At 51.8% G+C, this 22,127-nt stretch overlaps 2 protein-coding genes across 2 annotated transcripts; one reads left to right on the top strand and one right to left on the bottom strand.

Annotated features, from left to right (window-relative positions):
- Positions 1-1,980: 1,980 nt before the first annotated feature.
- On the bottom strand, positions 1,981-6,333 carry eIF4EHP (eukaryotic translation initiation factor 4E homologous protein). Its single transcript, XM_034972592.2, has 4 exons — positions 5,859-6,333; positions 4,831-4,995; positions 4,284-4,406; positions 1,981-3,568 (listed from the first exon to the last, which is right to left on the bottom strand). The coding sequence occupies exons 1-4, from the start codon at positions 6,090-6,092 to the stop codon at positions 3,278-3,280; spliced, it is 813 nt and encodes a 270-aa protein (XP_034828483.1). The 5' UTR covers positions 6,093-6,333; the 3' UTR covers positions 1,981-3,277.
- A 188-nt stretch (positions 6,334-6,521) lies between these two features.
- On the top strand, positions 6,522-21,950 carry Cdc16 (cell division cycle protein 16). Its single transcript, XM_034972791.2, has 11 exons — positions 6,522-6,730; positions 7,067-7,236; positions 7,790-7,922; positions 8,225-8,387; positions 8,547-8,692; positions 8,839-9,106; positions 9,180-9,316; positions 9,532-9,660; positions 16,455-16,637; positions 18,070-18,346; positions 19,940-21,950. The coding sequence occupies exons 1-11, from the start codon at positions 6,641-6,643 to the stop codon at positions 20,050-20,052; spliced, it is 1,809 nt and encodes a 602-aa protein (XP_034828682.1). The 5' UTR covers positions 6,522-6,640; the 3' UTR covers positions 20,053-21,950.
- Positions 21,951-22,127: the final 177 nt, after the last annotated feature.

Genomic DNA, 22,127 nt, shown 5'->3' on the forward strand with positions numbered 1-22,127 from the left:
TATGGTTATGGTACATTGTTATCAACATTTTAGTGCCTATACAACACTGGGACAAGGTCAACGTCATATGGTTATGGTACATTGTTATCAACATTTTAGTGCCTATACAACACTGGGACAAGGTCAACGTCATATGGTTATGGTACATTGTTATCAACATTTTAGTGCCTATACAACACTGGGACAAGGTCAACGTCATATGGTTATGGTACATTGTTATCAACATTTTAGTGCCTATACAACACTGGGACAAGGTCAACGTCATATGGTTATGGTACATTGTTATCAACATTTTAGTGCCTATACAACACTGGGACAAGGTCAACGTCATATGGTTTTGGTACATTGTTATCAAGATTTTAGTGCCTATACAACACTGGGACAAGGTCAACGTCATATGGTTATGGTACATTGTTATCAACATTTTTAGGGTTCCGTACCTCAAAAGGAAAAAAAGGCAATTATAGGATCACTTCGTTGTCTGTCTGTCTGTCAAGAAACCCATAGGGTACTTCCCGTTGACCTAGAATCGTGGAATGTTAGCAGGTAGGGTAGTTCTTATAGCTTATAGCATGTAAGAGGAAAAATCCGAAAACCGTGAATTTGAGGTTCCATCACAAAACAATATTAAAATCTGTTCATGAACAATAATAATTAGTATTTTTAACTATTTTTATGCATAATAGTTTTTGATTTATCGTATGGAACCCTCGGTGCGCGAGTCTGACTCGCACTTGGCCGGTTTTTTATCACAAGTTTACTGCTTATCATAATCTGTCCAGGCGTGCGATATTAGTTTAACCATAATGACCGTAGCGTTTTAATACCTACACGAAACTGATTCCCGCAATCGTGTGGAAAATCCCGCGGGAACTTTGATTTTCCCGTAATTTGTGTTCGTCTCCGGATGCAAGCTAATAATATGAGATCTATAGAGCCCACTTTGATTTTACTCAGATTTTACTCATTGTTAAAACGAGACAACGTAATACAAATATGTCTGGTATAAAAATCGGTCTCGTTTTAACTGAAACTCAGGGTGAGATCTATAGAGCGCACTCTGACTTTAGCTTAGATTTAAGCACGAAACTTAAGATAGAGTTAAAACGAGACAGAGCTATATCTCTCACATAAATCTGTCTCGTTTTAACTCAATCTTAAGTCTGGGCAAAGTCAAAGTAGGTACGCTCTATAGATCTCAGCCTTAGTCTGAGCAAAGTCAAAGTATGCTCTATAAATCTCGGCATAAGTCTCATGGACCTAAGTACCTTTTCACCTGCTCGAAACCGATTTTGACGCTATTTAGATGGTGTCAAAATCGGTTTCGAGCAGGTGAAAAGGTGGCATACAGACAGGTTCTAGCATTTTTCGAGTGCGCGTGGCTCATGCCTGTGTTTATGTCGTATCGGTATAAGTAACTGTGTTTGCGAGCGCTCGCTCGCGGCCGAGTGGTCCGACAGGCACGCACATGCCAAGCAATGCAATACCAATGTGCCAGTATACGAAGTAACCACAAGTTCACGCATGAACGATGACGCTATGAAGGACGCTCGCTCCTTTGTGTTCAGTAACTATATGCCTAGTCCGTACAAAATGACTTCTCACGCGCCATTTTAACTCTATGGACCGACTGTCATGTCAAAAGTACGGTTAACCTTTAAAATAAGGACTAAAATCGTACTTTTGACATGACAAAATTTGTTAAAAAGTTAAAATGGCGCGTGAAAGTCATTTTGTATGCATTATGTCTGTCAACCATATGCCAACAGACGCAAAGCTGAGTTTAAGTTGTTATCAAACAGACCACTCACCGCCGCACTCAGAGTCGCTAATCGTTACTTAAGATTGAGTTAAAACGAGACAGATTTATGTGAGAGATAGCTGTCTCGTTTAACTCAATCTTAAGTAACGATTAAGCGACTCTGAGTACGGCTGTTTGTCTGTATGCGCTCGCCATTAAAAAGGAATAAAAACGACACGTTTTAATAAATTGATTTGGACTTTATTACAAGGGAGGAGGGCTCGACACGACTCACGTTGATTGTGCCGCGTTCACGTTCCTAATAAACATTCTTTGACAAATAAAATACACCTTGATTTTATAGAGCCTACTATTTAAACAGATATGGCAACATTTACAAAATATAATAAATATACATAGGTACTTAACATATAAGAGATATATACTTAAAATCAATTAAACCAAATTGTTACATTAAATGGTAAAAACTTGATAAGAGATTTTTTCTACTGGTTTTACAGGTCATGACTTCATACTAATAAGTATGATGTACATGCATAGTGCACTAAAAACCAGTAGGTCGATTTTGTAAAACCTGCAACAATCATTATTACAATCGCAATTGTGATTGGCTGAATTTATGGTATTCTTGTTGCAACAATGAATTGTAGCCAATAGTGAGCGCGCGTCAACCAATCAGTAGGGCGATGTCTAAAACCGGCATCAATCATTATTACAATCTCAATTGTTCTGATTGGCTGAATTTGTGCGATCATTGTTGCAACAATGCATTGTGGCCAATAGTGAGCGAGTATTAACCAATCAGAGATGATTGCGATCGTGACATTGTAGCTGTCAAACAACCGCGGTAGGGCTGCAGAGGTGATTGCGATCGTGACATTGTAGCTGTCATTCTCCCGCAATCGCGCAGCAGTTGATGGAGTTAAGAGTTTTAGTATCGTGTTGAGGTATACTTCAGTACTCACTCACAAACATTTAACTGAATCAGAACCAACAAACACATCTTACTTTTTTTAAAAGATCAGTTACTCTCAAGTCACATTTGAAGAAGTTTTATCCACTTAGTCAGACGACTCGAGAAATATATCTACCGCTGCGCTCCCCTGCAACAGCTCTCGTGCAAGTCTTATCTCATAATAGAGAAAGAGATATAAGATAAGAGGTAAGAGTTTACGCGTAAGAGAGGAGTTTGATTAATTTTAGTCTGCAGTGCTGTGCAAACTGAATTGCACTTTATTGCATTGTGACAAGAGTGTATATTTATCTAAACCTATTTAGGGAGTAAGCCTTCTGTACCAGTAAGGTACTATTAAATATAAGGTAACAATCACAAAATAAAATAAAAAATACATAAATAGTGGCACATACCTACTGTCCTACATGAAATAAGTAAATTCATTTCATTTCATTCTGTGGTAATACTTAAAAATTTGGAATACCTAGTTTAAGTTCGTTTAGATAGTGGGCGTATAAAATCAAGGTGCGAGTGTGGACACGCGGGGGACGCTGCGGACGCTAGGAGCGCTCGTCGGCCGCGCGCGCCGCGGTGGTCGCGCTGGCGTGCGCGTTGGTCGCGCTGGAGTGGGCGTCGCTCGCGTTGTGGTGGGGAGGGTTATGGGAGGCGTGCGGCTGGTGGTTGTGGTTGAGGGGGTTGTGGTTGGCGGACGCGCGCAGGCAGTCGCCGTGGGCTTTGTACTCGACGGGCACGGAGGCGGGGAGCTGGAGGACGCGTCGCAGCGTGTCGCGGACGCGCGCCCTTGCGTCCGCGTCCGCCGCCGTGCGGTGCCACACTGCGAGGTGGTCCTCCTGGAAGAGTGCTTCATTTTGAACACATCAAAAAAAAATCTACCGTGGAGTTGTGGCCTATCACTGGCCTTATTATTACGAGAGCATAATGAAGAGCACCATTTTAGAACGTAACGTTAACGTTATGGCAGTAAAAATTGTAAACAAACTACCTTTGGAAATAAGAGAACTTGTAAATATAAATAAAATAGAAAGCCTTAAAAAGAAGTTATTCGAATATTTAATTAAAAATTTTTTTTATAGTGTTGACGAATATCTATCTAATCCTTGATGGTTACCTTTTGACATATTTTGTATTAAGTACTATCTTGTTTTTTATTCTTTTGTAACTAAGCATTTAATTTGGCTAATTTTATCAAAACTATGTACACGCTGTTAGGTATATCTTAACATAATGCATGCTAATAGGCAGAATTTGGCTGTGCCTTTTTGTTTTTGTAACATCTCCACTGTTTACCCAGATTCGCAATAAAGAAATTTGTATTTGTATTTGTAGAAAGGTACTTAGATTAAAAAAAATTGTCCTTAAAACAATAATGAAATTAATGTGGAGCAAATAAAATACACAACTCAGCAGAAAAACTTGCATTTCTGCACTTTGGTCAGAACTAGTACTTGTTTAGATTACAGATTGTCTCATGCACGACAAGCAACTAATAACTGGGCTATACTTCCGTGTTCGCCATTTGGAAGATAAATGTTTTCCTGTGCGTACCTGGAAGCGAACGGACAGCACAATGCCACACATCTCCTCGCCCACCATGAACTGCTCGCCGATCATCGCCATGCACAGGTCCTCCCATGCGCGCCCCGTCTGCGCCTTGCGCAGCCGCACCACCTGCCACGTCACATGTAGATATGAGTACACACGCCTTGACAATGGTTCCATTCCCAAAGGGGCAATTTGGGAATTCACCATTTCTAAATTGTCTCTGGTCTGGTCTGTTGAGAGGCTTCAGCTATGGCTAGTTACCACCTTACTACTACTACTACAGTGCCCCCAAGTGAATTGGCATTCCGGTAAAATGCTATGTAGGCATAAGGGGTGTGGATTACAAACTTCTTTTCTTCTTTTTATTCTTATTCTAATTCTTATTTAAATTTAACTAAGAATTGCCATGCCCATACCAAGCTTGCTTCCATCTTAGACATAATCATCACTTATCACCAGGTGAGATCCTATGAAGATCAAGGGCTAACTTGTAATGGAAGAAAAAAGATGCTAGAGGCATAAATCAAATGGTTAGGGAAGCCCCACGTACCCACTTGCCGCCGTTGACGTTGGCAGGGTCCTCCCACATGGGCTTGATGCCCAGCTTGAAGAGGTGCAGGTCGGACAGCGGCGGCAGCTCGGCCGGCCGCGTGAGGTGCAGGTACAGCCCCCACCACTGCTCCACCGACGCCACGCGACCCACCATGCGAAGCGCCTGCAAACAACGCCCACATTCAGTACTTCTCTCAACAATTGCTTAAGTGTGTATCAAAACACAGGCCACAGGTAAATCTCCTATAGGTACTGTAAAGTCAACACTTAAGTCACTGTACCTACTTATAGTTGTTTTATAAACAACTAGCTTATGCTCACAACTTCGTCCGCATGGACCACACAAATTTCAAACCCCTATTTCACCCCCTTAGGGGTTTAATTTTCAAAAATCCTTTCAAATTTCAGCCCAATCCGTCCAGTAGTTTGAGCTGTGCGTTGATAGATCAGTCAGTCAGTCACCTTTTCCTTTTATCTTATAAACAACTTTATAGGATCAATACATAAATCATGAAAATCAGCTGAAACAGAATTGGATTTAAATTTTTTTGTATCTTGGAATGACAATAAAATAAATGCAATAGTCAAATGACATTCATAACATTTTTTTATTGCAAGATAAGCTTAATCTACGGCTGTACGTAGGTCTCTTGTAGGGACTTCCACACACCAAGGTCTTGCGCCACCTGAGTTGACACACAGAAGTGGTCGAAATGGATGTAAAATTTTCAAACAGCCACATATTATACTATGTTATGTAACGTTATGTTGACAGAAACAGCACACCTGCTACTACAGTCTCTTTGATTGGTGTATGTGGACAATGATACTATCTCATAGGGGCCTGTTCCATTAACAATATTATCTTTTGAATCCTGTATCAAGCAAATATTAATGGTAGTGACAGTACACCAGTGTATCTGGCTGTTTTTCAAGTCTAGCGATCATAGAATATTATATACACAGTATTGAGAATGTACCACCCTCCATATGGTAGAAGTTTGAATAACGAATAGCAAAGCGAACCTGTCCATAACCAGTGGTGGAGGCGGAGAGCTCTCGGGCGGGCGGCCTACGCGAGAACCACATCCAGTAGCTGTACTCCAGTTTGTGATGGTGTGGAGGCACGTAGGGCTCCAGCGGATGATCTGAGTTGCGCTCGTCGTCATCGTCATCGTCATTGTTCTGGTTTGGGGTCTCCCCGGGGCGGCGGTCAGGTACATTCAAATTATAGAACTTGCACATTTTTCTTTCACTCATGTTACGCCAATAATAACATGATTCCCCAACGGCCTAACCTAGGACACGTTGCTATTTTTTTCCTTCCTAGGCTCCACAACTAGTGATATTAATATTTTCTTAATATACAGAGTAACAAATTTATGAACACTTTATTTATTATTTATTTATTTTTACAGTAAATTAAACATAATCAGCCTATTCCCTCTTTTTCTGTGTATAACCTTTTTCTTTCCGTCATCAAAATTCAACAAACTGTCAAGTGTCATTGACAGCATGGGTTATGTTCACAGATACAAAAACTTAGGAATATTGCGATTATATTCAATTTCTGAACGCAAATTCCATTTATAGTCTTTACAACAATAATTTAGTCTGTGTAAAACTGAAGTCTGTGGTACAAAGCATAGAGTAAAGACAGCAATTGTATTTTGACATTGACAGGCGGCCGATAAAATATAAACAAACGATTCATGAGCGATTTTTTCAAAAAATTAAATTAAAATAGAATTCGAGAATAGTGTATTTACTTTAATTGATCACTATCGTGCACAATATCCATCTATGCCATGGCCAAAGCTGAATCTGCCGCTAGAAATAACGTGGAGTGTCTCAACGTAGATTTTATGCGGTCTCTTGTAAAGCAGTACTCTGAACTGGTGAATAAAATAAAATACTGTTTTTAATGGTAATCTGGACACCACAGATTCCAAGGGTGGTGCGTCCTAGTTGCACCGGCGTAATTATATCAGTTGATTGTGTTTAATGCAATGTTAACCTAAGTTTGTAATTAGGTAGATGAACAAACTTTTGAAGTCCTAAATCAATACCAGCTTACCGAACCTCGGAGAGCATATCAAACCATTGTTTCAGGTTATTAGAACTCGCACGACCATAATTATCTTTGTAACCACAAAACTCAGGCGTACACGATTGTGGCTGTTCTCTCTATTATAATATTTTTGATACCTACATGAACATTTTGTTTGTGTCAGGGGCAATGGACAAGTGCATTTTTCTGGGCGGATGCGGCGGCGGCGGCGGCGTCAAGCGGGCCCGCGGCGGCGGCCAGCGGGGACGACATCTGGTTGCTAGCCAGCGCCATGCTGGCCAGGGGGGAGCTACACAGGGCTGCTCATGCCGTCACATCTAGACAGCTGCATAGGTCTGTGATTCCATTGTTGTAACTAAATTCACTGCTAAATTTCTGAAAATTTTAGGGTTCTGCATCTCCAGAGAAAAAAAAGCAACCCTTAAGATCAGCAAACCTCAGGTTATTAGCTCTGAGAACAAGTATTGTCACAGTAGGTAAGCTAGTTCAAGGAAGTTAGAGTAAAATTAGCAAAAGTTAGTAAAAATTAGCCTAAAGAGACAACTTTTATTTTAATTATTATAACACAAGTAGGGTCTTAAAACTAGTGCTATCCTTTCACAATGTGCCCAGCAGATACTACATATTGTGTATATGTATAGGTGTGACAGGTTGAGATGGCAATTGGGGAGGAAACCCCGCACAGCCCCCGCGCTAACCTGGTGTGGGCAAGAGCGGGTGATGTGCAGGTGTGCGGGGTGTCCCCGTGCCTCATACCTCGATTGCGATCTCGACCTGTCGCGTACAGTATCTGCTGGGTACATAAGGCACAAAAAAAACAAAAAGGATAGCACTAGTTTTAAGACCTGTTAGAGATTTATTTACGAGCAACAATGTACTGTTGTAGGAGACACCTGCTGTGCCTGGGGGTGGCCATGCGCGCTTATCTCGCGGCCAAGGAGCCCAGCATCGCCCTCACCATGCTGGAGGAGTGCGACCCGGCACTGCTGGAGCCCCGCAGCATGGATCAGACACATAATGTAAGAGAAACATATTGAGATTCACATTTATTTACATAAAAATGTCACTTATGCAGTTCATTTAATCATACTTTTGACTTAATCTATTTTTGAATTTTTATTTTTATTTCAAAATCAAATTAAACTTCCCACAACATCAACAATCTTGATGGCTCCACTTCTTAAATCTTTCTTTGGGTTCTAAGGATCAATCGTACCAAAAGTGTTGTGTACAGATAAGACTATATGGTATGGCTAAAATTTTAATCCAGAAAAATCTTAAATAAAATAAAAATACGTGTAGGTATATTTCCATGTGTTAGCGAGCTCTGGCGGGCGTGCTGGTGTGGCGAGCGCGCGCGCTGGCGGCGCTGGAGCGACGCGAGGCGGCCGCGGACGCGCTCACGGCCGCCCTGCGCGCTGACTGCGCCTGCTACGAGGCCTTGGACCTGTTGCTGGAGCAGCATGCGCTAACTCCTAGCCAAGGTACCTGGGCGCTTTTGAAACCCTCGTAGCTTTCATCCTACAAATCAAGCAACTGACCATCAAGTGTACAACAGTGTGAACTTTGAAGAAATGATTTTGATTCTGGTATAAAGCTGCAACTATTGCTCTTGTAATATGTAAAGTATGTGTATGTTCCAGAGAGCGAGCTAATAGAGTCTCTGCCCATCAACAATCAGATGAGCGCGTCGGAGGCCGCGCTGCTGCGAGTGGCGTACCGCGACCGGCTGCTGCGGTACGCGCCGCTGCACGGCGACCAGTCGCCCACCTCGGACGGGGACAGCAATGTGAGTCTGTGGACTTTACCTATAGTGCAGGGTTGCAGCGCAAGCTCTTAGGGGTACTGAGCGCCGCGAGCGACGCCTTTAAAAAGCACCTTGACATTTTGACACTTGTAGCAACATCCAAATATCGTTGTTTCGTCTGTTATCAGGGCGTGGGTCCAGTGGAAGCGTGCCGAGCGCTGTGCGCGGAGGCGGGCGAGGCGCTGGGGCGGCGGCTGGCGGCGGGCGGGCAGTGGGCGCTGGCGCTGCGCGCGCTGGACCGCGCGGGGCCGGCGTGCTGCCCCGACGTGCGCGCCGCGTGCCTGGTGGAGCTGCGCAAGAGTGCGGAGCTGTTCGCGTTCGCGCACGCGCTCGTGGACGCCTACCCGCAGTCGTGGACGGCGTGGTACGCCGTGGGCTGCTACTACTACCTCATAGGTGAGTGCTGCGGCGTCCACATGGCGCGCCGCGCTCAATCTTGTTGCAATAATTCAGCATTTATTATTTGCAGGTAAGAGCGAGTTCGCCCGGCGTTACCTCAGCAAGGCGTGCGGGCTGGAGCCGGGCGCGGGCTGCGTGTGGCTCGCCTACGGACACAGCTTCGCGGCCGACAACGAGCACGACCAGGCCATGGCGGCCTACTTCAAGGTAACCACCACACGGCGTTACTTCAGCAAGGCGTACTGATATAACGCCACGAACAAAGTGTCATCGCTTAAGTGGCCATGTTCGCACACATATACACATCTATGTTATATGTTACGAAATGTAGAAAAACTTGTATAGTATGAACAACTTCGGTTTATTATGAACTTTTATAGTTGACACAAAGTTTAATATCGACTGTTGGTGTCGTGTCGCAGGCGAGTCAGCTGATGCCGGGCTGCTACCTGCCGCCGCTGTACGTGGGCGTGGAGTGCTCGCTCAACAACAACGTGAGCATGTGCGAGCGGTTCATGGCGCGCGCCGCCGCGCTGCACAGCAACGCGGAGGTAACCTGCCATATCGACTGTTGGTGTCGTGTCGCAGGCGAGTCAGCTGATGCCGGGCTGCTACCTGCCGCCGCTGTACGTGGGCGTGGAGTGCTCGCTCAACAACAACGTGAGCATGTGCGAGCGGTTCATGGCGCGCGCCGCCGCGCTGCACAGCAACGCGGAGGTAACCTGCCATATCGACTGTTGGTGTCGTGTCGCAGGCGAGTCAGCTGATGCCGGGCTGCTACCTGCCGCCGCTGTACGTGGGCGTGGAGTGCTCGCTCAACAACAACGTGAGCATGTGCGAGCGGTTCATGGCGCGCGCCGCCGCGCTGCACAGCAACGCGGAGGTAACCTGCCATATCGACTGTTGGTGTCGTGTCGCAGGCGAGTCAGCTGATGCCGGGCTGCTACCTGCCGCCGCTGTACGTGGGCGTGGAGTGCTCGCTCAACAACAACGTGAGCATGTGCGAGCGGTTCATGGCGCGCGCCGCCGCGCTGCACAGCAACTCGGAGGTAACCTGCCATATCGACTGTTGGTGTCGTGTCGCAGGCGAGTCAGCTGATGCCGGGCTGCTACCTGCCGCCGCTGTACGTGGGCGTGGAGTGCTCGCTCAACAACAACGTGAGCATGTGCGAGCGGTTCATGGCGCGCGCCGCCGCGCTGCACAGCAACGCGGAGGTAACCTGCCATATCGACTGTTGGTGTCGTGTCGCAGGCGAGTCAGCTGATGCCGGGCTGCTACCTGCCGCCGCTGTACGTGGGCGTGGAGTGCTCGCTCAACAACAACGTGAGCATGTGCGAGCGGTTCATGGCGCGCGCCGCCGCGCTGCACAGCAACGCGGAGGTAACCTGCCATATCGACTGTTGGTGTCGTGTCGCAGGCGAGTCAGCTGATGCCGGGCTGCTACCTGCCGCCGCTGTACGTGGGCGTGGAGTGCTCGCTCAACAACAACGTGAGCATGTGCGAGCGGTTCATGGCGCGCGCCGCCGCGCTGCACAGCAACGCGGAGGTAACCTGCCATATCGACTGTTGGTGTCGTGTCGCAGGCGAGTCAGCTGATGCCGGGCTGCTACCTGCCGCCGCTGTACGTGGGCGTGGAGTGCTCGCTCAACAACAACGTGAGCATGTGCGAGCGGTTCATGGCGCGCGCCGCCGCGCTGCACAGCAACGCGGAGGTAACCTGCCATATCGACTGTTGGTGTCGTGTCGCAGGCGAGTCAGCTGATGCCGGGCTGCTACCTGCCGCCGCTGTACGTGGGCGTGGAGTGCTCGCTCAACAACAACGTGAGCATGTGCGAGCGGTTCATGGCGCGCGCCGCCGCGCTGCACAGCAACGCGGAGGTAACCTGCCATATCGACTGTTGGTGTCGTGTCGCAGGCGAGTCAGCTGATGCCGGGCTGCTACCTGCCGCCGCTGTACGTGGGCGTGGAGTGCTCGCTCAACAACAACGTGAGCATGTGCGAGCGGTTCATGGCGCGCGCCGCCGCGCTGCACAGCAACGCGGAGGTAACCTGCCATATCGACTGTTGGTGTCGTGTCGCAGGCGAGTCAGCTGATGCCGGGCTGCTACCTGCCGCCGCTGTACGTGGGCGTGGAGTGCTCGCTCAACAACAACGTGAGCATGTGCGAGCGGTTCATGGCGCGCGCCGCCGCGCTGCACAGCAACGCGGAGGTAACCTGCCATATCGACTGTTGGTGTCGTGTCGCAGGCGAGTCAGCTGATGCCGGGCTGCTACCTGCCGCCGCTGTACGTGGGCGTGGAGTGCTCGCTCAACAACAACGTGAGCATGTGCGAGCGGTTCATGGCGCGCGCCGCCGCGCTGCACAGCAACGCGGAGGTAACCTGCCATATCGACTGTTGGTGTCGTGTCGCAGGCGAGTCAGCTGATGCCGGGCTGCTACCTGCCGCCGCTGTACGTGGGCGTGGAGTGCTCGCTCAACAACAACGTGAGCATGTGCGAGCGGTTCATGGCGCGCGCCGCCGCGCTGCACAGCAACGCGGAGGTAACCTGCCATATCGACTGTTGGTGTCGTGTCGCAGGCGAGTCAGCTGATGCCGGGCTGCTACCTGCCGCCGCTGTACGTGGGCGTGGAGTGCTCGCTCAACAACAACGTGAGCATGTGCGAGCGGTTCATGGCGCGCGCCGCCGCGCTGCACAGCAACGCGGAGGTAACCTGCCATATCGACTGTTGGTGTCGTGTCGCAGGCGAGTCAGCTGATGCCGGGCTGCTACCTGCCGCCGCTGTACGTGGGCGTGGAGTGCTCGCTCAACAACAACGTGAGCATGTGCGAGCGGTTCATGGCGCGCGCCGCCGCGCTGCACAGCAACGCGGAGGTAACCTGCCATATCGACTGTTGGTGTCGTGTCGCAGGCGAGTCAGCTGATGCCGGGCTGCTACCTGCCGCCGCTGTACGTGGGCGTGGAGTGCTCGCTCAACAACAACGTGAGCATGTGCGAGCGGTTCATGGCGCGCGCCGCCGCGCTGCACAGCAACGCGGAGGTAACCTGCCATATCGACTGTTGGTGTCGTGTCGCAGGCGAGTCAGCTGATGCCGGGCTGCTACCTGCCGCCGCTGTACGTGGGCGTGGAGTGCTCGCTCAACAACAACGTGAGCATGTGCGAGCGGTTCATGGCGCGCGCCGCCGCGCTGCACAGCAACGCGGAGGTAACCTGCCATATCGACTGTTGGTGTCGTGTCGCAGGCGAGTCAGCTGATGCCGGGCTGCTACCTGCCGCCGCTGTACGTGGGCGTGGAGTGCTCGCTCAACAACAACGTGAGCATGTGCGAGCGGTTCATGGCGCGCGCCGCCGCGCTGCACAGCAACGCGGAGGTAACCTGCCATATCGACTGTTGGTGTCGTGTCGCAGGCGAGTCAGCTGATGCCGGGCTGCTACCTGCCGCCGCTGTACGTGGGCGTGGAGTGCTCGCTCAACAACAACGTGAGCATGTGCGAGCGGTTCATGGCGCGCGCCGCCGCGCTGCACAGCAACGCGGAGGTAACCTGCCATATCGACTGTTGGTGTCGTGTCGCAGGCGAGTCAGCTGATGCCGGGCTGCTACCTGCCGCCGCTGTACGTGGGCGTGGAGTGCTCGCTCAACAACAACGTGAGCATGTGCGAGCGGTTCATGGCGCGCGCCGCCGCGCTGCACAGCAACGCGGAGGTAACCTGCCATATCGACTGTTGGTGTCGTGTCGCAGGCGAGTCAGCTGATGCCGGGCTGCTACCTGCCGCCGCTGTACGTGGGCGTGGAGTGCTCGCTCAACAACAACGTGAGCATGTGCGAGCGGTTCATGGCGCGCGCCGCCGCGCTGCACAGCAACGCGGAGGTAACCTGCCATATCGACTGTTGGTGTCGTGTCGCAGGCGAGTCAGCTGATGCCGGGCTGCTACCTGCCGCCGCTGTACGTGGGCGTGGAGTGCTCGCTCAACAACAACGTGAGCATGTGCGAGCGGTTCATGGCGCGCGCCGCCGCGCTGCACAGCAACGCGGAGGTAACCTGCCATATCGACTGTTGGTGTCGTGTCGCAGGCGAGTCAGCTGATGCCGGGCTGCTACCTGCCGCCGCTGTACGTGGGCGTGGAGTGCTCGCTCAACAACAACGTGAGCATGTGCGAGCGGTTCATGGCGCGCGCCGCCGCGCTGCACAGCAACGCGGAGGTAACCTGCCATATCGACTGTTGGTGTCGTGTCGCAGGCGAGTCAGCTGATGCCGGGCTGCTACCTGCCGCCGCTGTACGTGGGCGTGGAGTGCTCGCTCAACAACAACGTGAGCATGTGCGAGCGGTTCATGGCGCGCGCCGCCGCGCTGCACAGCAACGCGGAGGTAACCTGCCATATCGACTGTTGGTGTCGTGTCGCAGGCGAGTCAGCTGATGCCGGGCTGCTACCTGCCGCCGCTGTACGTGGGCGTGGAGTGCTCGCTCAACAACAACGTGAGCATGTGCGAGCGGTTCATGGCGCGCGCCGCCGCGCTGCACAGCAACGCGGAGGTAACCTGCCATATCGACTGTTGGTGTCGTGTCGCAGGCGAGTCAGCTGATGCCGGGCTGCTACCTGCCGCCGCTGTACGTGGGCGTGGAGTGCTCGCTCAACAACAACGTGAGCATGTGCGAGCGGTTCATGGCGCGCGCCGCCGCGCTGCACAGCAACGCGGAGGTAACCTGCCATATCGACTGTTGGTGTCGTGTCGCAGGCGAGTCAGCTGATGCCGGGCTGCTACCTGCCGCCGCTGTACGTGGGCGTGGAGTGCTCGCTCAACAACAACGTGAGCATGTGCGAGCGGTTCATGGCGCGCGCCGCCGCGCTGCACAGCAACGCGGAGGTAACCTGCCATATCGACTGTTGGTGTCGTGTCGCAGGCGAGTCAGCTGATGCCGGGCTGCTACCTGCCGCCGCTGTACGTGGGCGTGGAGTGCTCGCTCAACAACAACGTGAGCATGTGCGAGCGGTTCATGGCGCGCGCCGCCGCGCTGCACAGCAACGCGGAGGTAACCTGCCATATCGACTGTTGGTGTCGTGTCGCAGGCGAGTCAGCTGATGCCGGGCTGCTACCTGCCGCCGCTGTACGTGGGCGTGGAGTGCTCGCTCAACAACAACGTGAGCATGTGCGAGCGGTTCATGGCGCGCGCCGCCGCGCTGCACAGCAACGCGGAGGTAACCTGCCATATCGACTGTTGGTGTCGTGTCGCAGGCGAGTCAGCTGATGCCGGGCTGCTACCTGCCGCCGCTGTACGTGGGCGTGGAGTGCTCGCTCAACAACAACGTGAGCATGTGCGAGCGGTTCATGGCGCGCGCCGCCGCGCTGCACAGCAACGCGGAGGTAACCTGCCATATCGACTGTTGGTGTCGTGTCGCAGGCGAGTCAGCTGATGCCGGGCTGCTACCTGCCGCCGCTGTACGTGGGCGTGGAGTGCTCGCTCAACAACAACGTGAGCATGTGCGAGCGGTTCATGGCGCGCGCCGCCGCGCTGCACAGCAACGCGGAGGTAACCTGCCATATCGACTGTTGGTGTCGTGTCGCAGGCGAGTCAGCTGATGCCGGGCTGCTACCTGCCGCCGCTGTACGTGGGCGTGGAGTGCTCGCTCAACAACAACGTGAGCATGTGCGAGCGGTTCATGGCGCGCGCCGCCGCGCTGCACAGCAACGCGGAGGTAACCTGCCATATCGACTGTTGGTGTCGTGTCGCAGGCGAGTCAGCTGATGCCGGGCTGCTACCTGCCGCCGCTGTACGTGGGCGTGGAGTGCTCGCTCAACAACAACGTGAGCATGTGCGAGCGGTTCATGGCGCGCGCCGCCGCGCTGCACAGCAACGCGGAGGTAACCTGCCATATCGACTGTTGGTGTCGTGTCGCAGGCGAGTCAGCTGATGCCGGGCTGCTACCTGCCGCCGCTGTACGTGGGCGTGGAGTGCTCGCTCAACAACAACGTGAGCATGTGCGAGCGGTTCATGGCGCGCGCCGCCGCGCTGCACAGCAACGCGGAGGTAACCTGCCATATCGACTGTTGGTGTCGTGTCGCAGGCGAGTCAGCTGATGCCGGGCTGCTACCTGCCGCCGCTGTACGTGGGCGTGGAGTGCTCGCTCAACAACAACGTGAGCATGTGCGAGCGGTTCATGGCGCGCGCCGCCGCGCTGCACAGCAACGCGGAGGTAACCTGCCATATCGACTGTTGGTGTCGTGTCGCAGGCGAGTCAGCTGATGCCGGGCTGCTACCTGCCGCCGCTGTACGTGGGCGTGGAGTGCTCGCTCAACAACAACGTGAGCATGTGCGAGCGGTTCATGGCGCGCGCCGCCGCGCTGCACAGCAACGCGGAGGTAACCTGCCATATCGACTGTTGGTGTCGTGTCGCAGGCGAGTCAGCTGATGCCGGGCTGCTACCTGCCGCCGCTGTACGTGGGCGTGGAGTGCTCGCTCAACAACAACGTGAGCATGTGCGAGCGGTTCATGGCGCGCGCCGCCGCGCTGCACAGCAACGCGGAGGTAACCTGCCATATCGACTGTTGGTGTCGTGTCGCAGGCGAGTCAGCTGATGCCGGGCTGCTACCTGCCGCCGCTGTACGTGGGCGTGGAGTGCTCGCTCAACAACAACGTGAGCATGTGCGAGCGGTTCATGGCGCGCGCCGCCGCGCTGCACAGCAACGCGGAGGTAACCTGCCATATCGACTGTTGGTGTCGTGTCGCAGGCGAGTCAGCTGATGCCGGGCTGCTACCTGCCGCCGCTGTACGTGGGCGTGGAGTGCTCGCTCAACAACAACGTGAGCATGTGCGAGCGGTTCATGGCGCGCGCCGCCGCGCTGCACAGCAACGCGGAGGTAACCTGCCATATCGACTGTTGGTGTCGTGTCGCAGGCGAGTCAGCTGATGCCGGGCTGCTACCTGCCGCCGCTGTACGTGGGCGTGGAGTGCTCGCTCAACAACAACGTGAGCATGTGCGAGCGGTTCATGGCGCGCGCCGCCGCGCTGCACAGCAACGCGGAGGTAACCTGCCATATCGACTGTTGGTGTCGTGTCGCAGGCGAGTCAGCTGATGCCGGGCTGCTACCTGCCGCCGCTGTACGTGGGCGTGGAGTGCTCGCTCAACAACAACGTGAGCATGTGCGAGCGGTTCATGGCGCGCGCCATGTTCTAGCTCATCATTTTTTACAGAGGCTTTTTTTAATGAGGAGTTCTGCATAATGTTCTTCTCTTGTGTGAAGTCTGCCAGTCTCCACTCGGTTAGCAAAACGCTTCTGATGCTGACAGGAAATCCGTGCTCAATAGTGAGCTGAAGATGGGTTGATGATGATAATGGTTTCCAGTCGGGCTCGGCGGGTGACGACGCAGACATCGAGAACAAGGGCGGCTGGGAGCGCATCGCGCGCGGCGTGCAGTCCGCGCACGTGGCGCACGAGGCGGGCGCGGCCGCGTACGCGCACCAGCAGTACGAGGCTGCTAAAGACCTGTGGCTGAAGGCGCTCCAAGCTGCTGGCCCGCCCGACCAGGTCAGTGTACACCGTACACCCTGCTCTCCATCGTCGCTATTGCAATCAACACTAAGGGTGAGATCTGTAGAGCGCACTCTGACTTAGCTTAGACTTGAGACAGAGTTAAAACGACACAGCTAATATATCTCTCACATAAATCTGTCTCGTTTTCAAAATCTGAGCAAAGTCGAAGTGCGCTCTATAGATCTCAGCTAGTCTGCGGATGCGTCCAGCGGTGCGCGATGCACACGACACGCGCCCCGCAGGACGCACCCGCTGCCACCTGGGCCGCAGGCTTGGAGCCAATGTACACGATGCTTTGTGCCGGTGGCGTGCTGTCTTACATACAAACATGCACTATGCCACACAGTGCGCTCGACGCCGCGCCGCACCATCAGTACCCTTATTATAAATGCGAAAGTGTGTTTGTTTGTTGGTTTATTGGTTTGTTGGTTTGTCCTTCAATCACGTCGCAACGGTGCAACGGATTGACGTGATTTTTTGCATGGGTATAGATATAGACCTGGAGAGTGACATAGGCTACTTTTTATCCCGGAAAATCAACGAGTTCCCACGGGATTTTGGAAAACCTAATTCCACGCGGACGAAGTCGCGGGCATCAACTAGTTTTTAAATAAATTGTTTTTGCAAAAGCAATTTAACTTATTTTTCGAATCTTTTTAAATTTATTTATTTTTCCGTATGTTCGACGATAATCTTAAATATAAATTAATATTTTGCAATCGTTATTATACTTTATGTTCAAGTATTAAGGTTTATAATAAAGTGAAGTTGTTGATAGTATAAAACTGTCTTTCTAAATTTTTTTTTCTTTCGTCAAAAAACGAAAAGTGAACAATTTATACCACACTTTTAGACCAAAGCACTAGATAAAAAGCCGAGACTGGTGTTGGCAGTTTGCAGCCCAAATAGACCGTAGTCTGTGCTAGGGCTGACAAAGTTCATCGACCTCATTCATACTATATTATATCATATTTATACTATACTGTATAATTATATTCATACATTACTAAAACTATATGATATTTGGTGCAACAGTGTTAATGCATATGGAGTTAAGATATATAATTTAAATAGATAGGATAAATTTTACTAAGTTCAAGCATTCGTTTCAACAGATCTTGTCATAAAGACATTTGGTCATTCGTCATTTGGTGTTAAGAAACATAGATGTGTGTATGTGTGTATGTGTGTATGTGTGTATGTGTGTATGTGTGTATGTGTGTATGTGTGTATGTGTGTATGTGTGTATGTGTGTATGTGTGCAAATGTGGTCGCTTGAGCGATGGCAATTCGTTAGTGAGCTGTCATCGCAACTATCACCAACCATTCGTATCGTGTCTCTTCAATTTCACCCGACATTGGCGAAGTGAGTTGCGCCCGTTTGGCGCACCGCGCGCCATACAACAAAAACTAAATGGTTGTACAGTTGGCGCCGTGCTGGGCGGCCACGCTGGACGCGCTGGGGCACGCTAGCCGCGCGCTGGCGCAGCCGGCCGAGGCGCTGCGCTGGCACGAGCGCGCGCTGGCGCTGCGGCCCGCGCGGGCCGGCTCGCTGGCGGCGCGCGGCCTGTGCCTGGCGCTCCTGGGCCGGGAGTCTGAGGCGGCGGACGCGCTGCACGCGGCGCTCGCCAGGGACCCCGACCACGTGGTCGCGTTGGCGCTGCTCGATGCTATCGTGGACAGGCTCGACGCCGCCTTGACAGGTAAGCTGTAACTGCGGCTCGCTGCCTGTGCCTGGCGCTCCTGGGCCGGGAGTCTGAGGCGGCGGACGCGCTGCACGCGGCGCTCGCCAGGGACCCCGACCACGTGGTCGCGTTGGCGCTGCTCGATGCTATCGTGGACAGGCTCGACGCCGCCTTGACAGGTAAGCTGTAACTGCGGCTCGCTGCCTGTGCCTGGCGCTCCTGGGCCGGGAGTCTGAGGCGGCGGACGCGCTGCACGCGGCGCTCGCCAGGGACCCCGACCACGTGGTCGCGTTGGCGCTGCTCGATGCTATCGTGGACAGGCTCGACGCCGCCTTGACAGGTAAGCTGTAACTGCGGCTCGCTGCCTGTGCCTGGCGCTCCTGGGCCGGGAGTCTGAGGCGGCGGACGCGCTGCACGCGGCGCTCGCCAGGGACCCCGACCACGTGGTCGCGTTGGCGCTGCTCGATGCTATCGTGGACAGGCTCGACGCCGCCTTGACAGGTAAGCTGTAACTGCGGCTCGCTGCCTGTGCCTGGCGCTCCTGGGCCGGGAGTCTGAGGCGGCGGACGCGCTGCACGCGGCGCTCGCCAGGGACCCCGACCACGTGGTCGCGTTGGCGCTGCTCGATGCTATCGTGGACAGGCTCGACGCCGCCTTGACAGGTAAGCTGTAACTGCGGCTCGCTGCCTGTGCCTGGCGCTCCTGGGCCGGGAGTCTGAGGCGGCGGACGCGCTGCACGCGGCGCTCGCCAGGGACCCCGACCACGTGGTCGCGTTGGCGCTGCTCGATGCTATCGTGGACAGGCTCGACGCCGCCTTGACAGGTAAGCTGTAACTGCGGCTCGCTGCCTGTGCCTGGCGCTCCTGGGCCGGGAGTCTGAGGCGGCGGACGCGCTGCACGCGGCGCTCGCCAGGGACCCCGACCACGTGGTCGCGTTGGCGCTGCTCGATGCTATCGTGGACAGGCTCGACGCCGCCTTGACAGGTAAGCTGTAACTGCGGCTCGCTGCCTGTGCCTGGCGCTCCTGGGCCGGGAGTCTGAGGCGGCGGACGCGCTGCACGCACGCGTGTGCGAGGCCGACTCGCATTTGAATGGTTTTTAGGGCTCCGTACCTACAAGGAAAAACGGAACCCTTATAGGATCACTTTGTTGTCTGTCTGTCTGTTAAGAAACCTACAGGGTACTTCCCGTTGACCTAGAATCATGAAATTTAGCAGTTAGGTAGATCTTATAGCAGGCATAAGGAAAATCGTAAATTTGTGGTCACATCACACAAAAAAAGTTAAATTGTGGTCATGAACTAATAATTAGTGTTTTCAATTTTCAAAGTAAGAAAACTATATCAAGTGGGGTATCATATGAAAGGGCTTCACTTGTACATTCTAAAACAGATTTTTATTTATTTTTATGAATCATAGTTTTTGATTTATCGTGCAAAATGTCGGAAAAATACGACTGTAGTACGGAACCCTCGGTGCGCGAGCCTGACTCGCACTTGGCCTGTATTTTTTGTGCTTACCATATTTGAAATTTAAACAGGTCTCCTGTAAAATCAACACTGGTGCAGTTATTGCAATTTGTGAACTAATCTATCGATTTATTTGTCCACAGAGGAGGAGATCCCGCAGTTCCCGTTCCCAGCGGTGGAGATCTCGACGCCCGCGCCCCGCGCCTCCCCGCCGCGCGACGCCTCCGACATGAGCATGAGCATGAGCTTCGACTGAGCGGCGTGGCACACGACCGTACTGACTGACCGTTCTCGAGCACATTCAACTCGTATTTAGGGATTTACACACACAAATGCTGTGGTGCCAGTGAAGAATGCTCTGCGTTGCATCTCGCTAGATGTGCAACGCAGAGCATTGTTCACTGGCAAACCATTATCAACTTTACATATGTTGAAATAATATCGAAAATCAATTGACACAACTATTATTCACAGAGGTGTCATAAAGTGTCAATTGATTTTCAATATAATTTCAGCGTTTGTCAAGTCAGCATCTTAAATGTGTCGTGTACTCAGCTAAGACGCCATCTTCACGGGCGCGACAATCGCCGCAGTATCGCCCTGTAGAGATTGGCCTATAGAGTTTGTATCGATTTTGTCACACGGCGAGACTATCGCCGCGATAGTAGCGCCCTGTAGAGATTGGCCTATAGAGTTTGTATCGATTTTGTCACACGGCGAGACTATCGCCGCGATAGTATCGCCCTGTAGAGATTGGCCTATAGAGTTTGTATCGATTTTGTCACACGGCGAGACTATCGCCGCGATAGTATCGCCGTGTAGAGATTGGCCTATAGAGTTTGTATCGATTTTGTCACACGGCGAGACTATCGCCGCGATAGTATCGCCGTGTAGAGATTGGCCTATAGAGTTTGTATCGATTTTGTCACACGGCGAGACTATCGCCGCGATAGTATCGCCCTGTAGAGATTGGCCTATAGAGTTTGTATCGATTTTGTCACACGGCGAGACTATCGCCGCGATAGTATCGCCCTGTAGAGATTGGCCTATAGAGTTTGTATCGATTTTGTCACACGACGAGACTATCGCCGCGATAGTATCGCCCTGTAGAGATTGGCCTATAGAGTTTGTATCGATTTTGTCACACGGCGAGACTATCGCCGCGATAGTATCGCCCTGTAGAGATTGGCCTATAGAGTTTGTATCGATTTTGTCACACGGCGAGACTATCGCCCTGATAGTAGCGCCCTGTAGAGATTGGCCTATAGAGTTTGTATCGATTTTGTCACACGGCGAGACTATCGCCCTGTAGAGATTGGCCTATAGAGTTTGTATCGATTTTGTCACACGGCGAGACTATCGCCGCGATAGTAGCGCCCTGTAGAGATTGGCCTATAGAGTTTGTATCGATTTTGTCACACGGCGAGACTATCGCCGCGATAGTAGCGCCCTGTAGAGATTGGCCTATAGAGTTTGTATCGATTTTGTCACACGGCGAGACTATCGCCGCGATAGTAGCGCCCTGTAGAGATTGGCCTATAGAGTTTGTATCGATTTTGTCACACGGCGAGACTATCGCCCCGATAGTAGCGCCCTGTAGAGATTGGCCTATAGAGTTTGTATCGATTTTGTCACACGGCGAGACTATCGCCCTGTAGAGATTGGCCTATAGAGTTTGTATCGATTTTGTCACACGGCGAGACTATCGCCGCGATAGTAGCGCCCTGTAGAGATTGGCCTATAGAGTTTGTATCGATTTTGTCACACGGCGAGACTATCGCCGCGATAGTAGCGCCCTGTAGAGATTGGCCTATAGAGTTTGTATCGATTTTGTCACACGGCGAGACTATCGCCGCGATAGTAGCGCCCTGTAGAGATTGGCCTATAGAGTTTGTATCGATTTTGTCACACGGCGAGACTATCGCCGCGATTCTGTCGTCCCTAAAGATGGCGCTTTGGAGCGGTTAAGCATTCATCCGATTCGAATCTGTGAAAATATGGATGTAAAAAACTGACTGAATTCGGATATTGCTTACGCACTATCCAATCGGTCCAAATCTGGTTAAAGTCTGCGTCTTGTCATGTAACTTTAATTTGTATATATAGTTTAAGAATCCCAAAGTGTATAGTAAAATTATACTTTTAAAATTACAATGGTTTTTATTGATACTCCCCCATTTGCCAATATTTAACCCTTAATCAAATGGAACACTTTTTAAGAGATACATAAAAACTGAGACCGGTTCTAGGGGGGGTTTTGTGAGTAGATTTCAAATCTCATGAAAATAATATGAAAAAGTGGGGGGAAAAGGGGATTTTGCGGTGGGAAAT

Source organism: Maniola hyperantus, chromosome 10, assembly GCF_902806685.2.
Source record: "Maniola hyperantus chromosome 10, iAphHyp1.2, whole genome shotgun sequence".
Classification (NCBI taxonomy): Eukaryota; Metazoa; Arthropoda; class Insecta; order Lepidoptera; family Nymphalidae; genus Maniola; species Maniola hyperantus.

Excerpts from the sequence above, each read along its gene's own strand:
- eIF4EHP (XM_034972592.2), bottom strand. The coding sequence starts at position 6,092 with ATGAGTGAAAGAAAAATGTGCAAGTTCTATAATTTGAATGTACCTGAC. Across the intron at positions 4,996-5,858 it reads CCACCACTGGTTATGGACAG|GCGCTTCGCATGGTGGGTCG; the intron begins GTTCGCTTTGCT and ends CGTTGTTTGCAG. Across the intron at positions 3,569-4,283 it reads TGCTGTCCGTTCGCTTCCAG|GAGGACCACCTCGCAGTGTG; the intron begins GTACGCACAGGA and ends GCACTCTTCCAG.
- Cdc16 (XM_034972791.2), top strand. The coding sequence starts at position 6,641 with ATGGCCAAAGCTGAATCTGCCGCTAGAAATAACGTGGAGTGTCTCAAC. Across the intron at positions 9,107-9,179 it reads CTGCTACTACTACCTCATAG|GTAAGAGCGAGTTCGCCCGG; the intron begins GTGAGTGCTGCG and ends TATTATTTGCAG. Across the intron at positions 16,638-18,069 it reads CTGCTGGCCCGCCCGACCAG|TTGGCGCCGTGCTGGGCGGC; the intron begins GTCAGTGTACAC and ends ATGGTTGTACAG.